This window comes from Mus pahari, chromosome 23, assembly GCF_900095145.1.
Source record: "Mus pahari chromosome 23, PAHARI_EIJ_v1.1, whole genome shotgun sequence".
NCBI classification, from domain to species: Eukaryota; Metazoa; Chordata; class Mammalia; order Rodentia; family Muridae; genus Mus; species Mus pahari.
In genome coordinates, this window is record NC_034612.1 from 34,087,981 (window position 1) to 34,093,415 (window position 5,435).

Consider the following 5,435-nt stretch of genomic DNA (forward strand, 5'->3'; position numbering starts at 1 on the left):
TGTGTGTGTGTGTGTGTGTGTGTGTGTGTGTGTGTGTTGAGACAGAGTCTCACTCTGTAACTTTGGCTGGCCTTGAGCTCCTTATGTTGCCCAGACTGACCTCAAACTCACTTAAGTGCTCCTATCTCAACCTCTAAAGTACTGGGGTTACACTGGTGAGCTATCGTTTTCCAGAATTGTGTGTGTGTATGTGTGGAGATCAGAAGACAGCTTTGGGGAGTTTGTCTCTCCCCCTACTGTGTAGGCCCCAGGGAGAAGAACTCAGGTCATTAGACTTGGTAGTTATTACTCATTGAGCCATCTCATCACCGCTATCCCAGAATTTATGTGGGTTGAGGGGTGGGCAGTGCTGGGGACCAATTTCAGACATGCTAAGCACATGTTGGACCCATGAGCTACATCCCCAGTGATCCCCACATGCCTACACACAGCTGGTGTGCTTGCCCGTTCACACTCTGCTGATGAAAAGACTCAACTCATCAGAATTCAGAAACCCCACATTGGGTATCCCCTATGCCCGTGTGTCTTAGACAGCATGGAGGAGCAAGCCTACCGTCAGCCCCAATCTTCCCGTCTCCGTCGTTGTCCGCGGCATCCATCAAGGACTTGGTCTCTGACTCGGTCAGTTCTCTCGCATCGCTCTGGAACCTCTGTAGGAAATACCTGCAGCACCACAAAAAGCTGGTGGCAAGCTCCTAAAAGACCTTGTGCTCTCTGTCCCTCCCTTCCTCCCTCCCTCTTCCCTCCCTTCCTTTCCATCCTCACTTCCATCCCCTCCCCCATCCTTCTTCCTCTCTCCTCTCCTTTGAGTCCATGTATCTGACAGCCACAAACACCAGTCAAGATCTCAGGAGCAGAATTCTCCTTCGCCCTAGAAACCAACGCTAGACATCTATCTTTAAGAGTTTTGTTGTTTCGTTTACTGTAGGAAACCCCTCAAACAAACCCCCCTTTGTACCTACTCTTCGGTGCCACACTCAGTGCCCTGTGTGGGTAGACGGGGGGGGGGGGAACAATTTACATTCTTTAATGAAGTTCAGATGAATGTCCAATGCCAGGGCTTGCCATGGAGAAAGTATGGAACAAACAGGGGACAGCATACACCCCATCCCCATTCCCACCCATCCATATTTTGTTGCTCAATACACAGCTTACTTGAGCTCATCTTCATCCAGGTATCCACTCTGGTCGTTGTCTATGAACCGGAAGATATCCTTCACTTGGCTGGCAGACATCTTGGAGAGGCCCGATGTCTGGAAGAACTTTTGTGGTTCAAAGGTGTCTGGGTCTAAGGAACAGACACTAGGTTATCCCGAGGCTCAGTGGGTCACATTATGTACTTGTGCCCAGGTGAAGAAAACATAGGCTATCTAAATACTTTCCTTTTTTTTTTTTTTTTTTTTTTTTTTTTTTTTTTTTTTTTTTCGAGACAGGGTTTCTCTGTGTAGNCCTGGCTGTCCTGGAACTCACTCTGTAGACCAGGCTGGCCTCGAACTCAGAAATCCGCCTGACTCTGCCTCCCAAGTGCTGGGATTAAAGGCATGCGCCACCACGCCCGGCAATTCCTTTCATCTTACATAAATATAAGCACATTCTCAGGTCTCCTAATTCCTATCACCTTAGTGTTCTAAGTTAGAGCAGTTCCACCGGATTCGGGAAGTCTTTCAGCAAAGTTCACGTTTTAATCTTTGCTGCTTTGCTGGAAGTGGGAGCCAGGGGTCTTTCTGGTGTCTCCTGTCACCTTTATTATTTGTTTGTTTGTCTGATTTTGAGACAAGGATCCAAGTAGCCCCAGTGAGCCTCAAGCTCCCTCTGAGGCCAGGAATGATCTCGAACTCCTGATGCTCCTGCCTCCATCTCCCTGGTGTGAAGAGTACAGATGTCCATCACCTGTCTACGCAGTGCTGGGGGTGGAACCCAGGTCTTCATATGTGCTGGACAGACACCTATCATCAACTGAGCTTCAGCTACATCCCCTTGGTTTTTTGTTTTTTTTTGTTTTTGTTTTTGTTTTTGTTTTTTTTGGATTTTTGAGACAGGGTTTCTCTGTGTAGCCTTGGCTGTCCTGGAACTCACTCTGTAGACCAGGCTGGCCTTAAACTCAGAAATCCACCTGTCTCTGCTTCCCAAGTGCTGAGATTAAAGGCATGCGTGTGCCACCATGCCCGGCCATCCCCTTGCTTTTATTCTGAGACAAGATCTCACTCTGGAGTCCAGGCTTCCCTGATACTTGCTCTCCTTCTGCCCCAGTGCCACCATGGCCTGCTCCTCCAGTCCCCAGTCACCTTGGCATTCCTGCAGGGCTGCTGCAATGTCATCAGCACTCAGAATGTCCGTGATGCTCATTTTCCACCTGGCCGAACAGAAGAAACAAGATGTGAGCCTCGGTGACAGAGAAATGGGAAGAACACACATCCTCAGCCACTTGCCAACACTGTGTATCTCTAGAATTTTAAGATGTGGCCATAAGGACCTGTTAAGTGATGGGACAGAGTACCAAACCAAATCCAGATACAGAAAAGGCTCCAGGCACCTCTTGACTACATGGTTGCTCCTGAATTTGCTCCGAGAGAGAGAGACCAAGCTGGTCATCCTGTGCACACTTGCAATCCTGGTACTCAGAAAGAAGAAGAGGAGGAGGAGAAGGAAGAGGAGGAGAAGAAGGAAGAGGAAGAAGGAGGAGGAGGAGGAGGATGCTCAAGAGTCCAAGAGCATCCTTGACTACACAATGAACTCCAAACCAGCCTGAGCTACATGGCCCAGTGTTTTAAAATTCTAAAAGCAAATAAAAGTGCTTTTTTCCCTTCAAGTCCAATCTTCTATCAAAAATTATCCTTACCTAATCAATCATCATAGGCAGCTATGGTCATTTAAACCTTAGCCATGCTATAAACACAACATCGCCGTCATGCATCAACCAGAGAATTGCAATACCGCAGACCCCTTGTGGAAGATTAGCCCGTGCAGCAGAGGTGAAAATCCTCCCTGGTGCCAAGTCTACTATAGTGCGTGCAGAGAGGATGATCTTGGGGTCTGGTGGGCCCACCGGCTACTCACCAACTTATAGTTAAAATCAAGCAGAGGGAGTCGTAGGGAAAAACAGAAAAACAAAGTAGATGGTCTTTCGCCACCTTATATAGGACTGAAACTGTGATCGTTCAACCTCTTAGATTTCATGTTCAGGGATCAAGTGTGTGTAGCTCAAGTGTCTTTACCTTAGTAATGAAACCACGCACACTCCCTGTCTCTCTTTTCTATTTATAGAAGGGTGGATGGGGACAGCCAATTGAGAGAGAGAGAGAGAGAGAGAGAGAGAGAGAGAGAGAGAGAGAGAGAGAGAGAGAAACCCTCAACAAACCTTAACTAAGGTTTCTGTAACAAACCTGCTTGGTGAAGTGTGGCGCCTGCTGGGGCTTGGGGGAGCAGCTGAAATGAAGTAAGAACACTGGGGTGCTCTACGAACTGAAGACTCCCAGATGTTAGTGACTGTTGTTTGCAGATGTTCGAGGCTGGCATCCCTGTAAGGCAGAAAAACCTCAAAAGTCAGTGTCGCCAAGGTCTTGCTTACATAATTCCCTACCAGCATCTTGACTTAGGCATTGCCCTGCTAAACCTGAAACCACACGGGGCACCAGATGTGTCTGTGTCAAGTTGTGCTGTTTCGGCAGAGTCAAGTATTCCAGGTTGACCACAGACTCACCGAGTCCCTAAGAATGGTCTTGAAGTTCTGCTGTCGACTGGGATTCTAAGTGTGCAGACCCAAGCTCAGTTACTGCCGTGCTGCAGATGGACCCTGGGGCTTCCTGTATTCGAGGCAAATGCTCCACTGTCGGAGTCTCGGCCTCCAAGCCCACCACTACCACCAGTTTTCTTTTTTTTTCTTTTTTTCTTTCTTTCTTTCTTTTTTTTTTTTTTTTTTTTTTTTTTTNTTTTTNTTTTTNTTTTTNTTTTTCGNGACAGGGTTTCTCTGTATAGCCCTGGCTGTCCTGGAACTCACTTTGTAGACCAGGCTGGCCTCGAACTCAGAAATCTGCCTGCCTCTGCCTCCCGAGTGCTGGGATTAAAGGCACACACCATCACTGCTAGGCTCAGTTCCACTTTCTTGACCACTTTGTGTGTATGTATTGTGTGGGTATGAAGGTATTTGTATGTTTACACGTTTGTGTGAGCACCCACATGTCTGTGTAGACAGAGGTCAATGTTCAGTATCTTTCTCAGTTGCTCTCCATAGCCAGACTGGTTGGTGATGGCTTCCAGGGATCCTTGTGGCTTTGCCTCCCCAGTGCTGGGGCGAGAAGTTTGCTGTCACACCAAGCTTTTTAATGTATGTTCTTGTTCTCATGCTTGTGTTACGCACAGAGCCATCTTCCTGGCCCTCCACACTTCTTTGAAGTGTGCATGCAAGACCATGGCGTCTGTCTGCATTGTGCAACAGAACCAAAGACCTTTCTCATTCTGAAAATAATTGTTCTGTAGTTACCAAACCTTCGGCTCTCCTGCCTTAGCCTCTCCGTAGCTAGAATCACAGGCCTGTACACCAACCCATCTCAACCTTTCCTTCTTCTTAGATGCTAAATTCAAGTTTGCTTGAATTTTTAAATATATCTGTTTATTTTCATTGTTTGCTTATGGATGTTTTGCCTGCCTGTATATCTGCGCACCAGAAGAGAGCATTGGATTCCCTGGAACTGAAGTTGTAGACAGTTGAGAGCCACTATGTGGGTCCTGGGAACTGAACCTGGGTCCTCTGTAAAAGTAGCCAGTGCTCTTAACCACTGAGCCATCTCTCCAGGCCTCTTTTTGTGGTTTTGCCTGTAATCCTAGCACATGGGCAGGTAACCACCAAACCCTGCTAAAGGTGTGTCCCAGGCTAGCCTCTTCAGCATTTGGCTATCATTATGTGCTGCCCATGGTCAGCAATTTTTCTGACAGAAAATGAAGATAATGGATTGTGGTGAGCACCTATGATCCCACTTCGCAGGTGGCTGAGATAGAAGGTACAGCCTCAGGTACATACTGAGATTCTGTTGCATTCAAATAAAAAGAAGAGGTCTAAAAGGGAGCTCAGCTGTCGTGTGCGTTCTTCACAAGCAAGAGGAATTTGATCCCCAGAACCCATATAAGAAAGCCAAACATGGAGGAACTCACTTGTAATCTCAGTGCTAGGGTAGCAGAGACAGGGGTATCCTGGGCTCACTAACCAACCAGTGTAGCCTACCCTGTGAGCTCAAGGCCAGTGAGGGGTCCTGTATCACAAACAACTGAAGAACCACACCCAAGGCCGACCACTGCCTCCACATACAGTACATATATCCAAAAGGAAGAAAGACATAGAGACACCACATGTAGTGGCTATTCCTGGTTGTCAACTTGACTATATTTGAAATGAACTACAATCCAGAATTGGAAGGCTCACCAGTGGACCTAATCTGGAG

At 47.3% G+C, this 5,435-nt stretch overlaps 1 protein-coding gene across 1 annotated transcript in view; it reads right to left on the minus strand.

The window, feature by feature from the left end:
- The window catches only part of LOC110313128 (oncomodulin), a 29,700-nt gene that overhangs the window by 3,149 nt on the left and 21,116 nt on the right, over nt 1-5,435 (minus strand). Inside the window, exons 2-4 of the mRNA XM_021187158.1 lie at nt 2,286-2,353; nt 1,156-1,288; nt 554-663 (exon numbers count right to left, since the gene is read on the minus strand). Coding sequence (XP_021042817.1) covers nt 554-663; nt 1,156-1,288; nt 2,286-2,346 — 304 coding nt within the window. The 5' untranslated portion in view covers nt 2,347-2,353. The remainder of the gene's footprint in view (nt 1-553; nt 664-1,155; nt 1,289-2,285; nt 2,354-5,435) is intronic.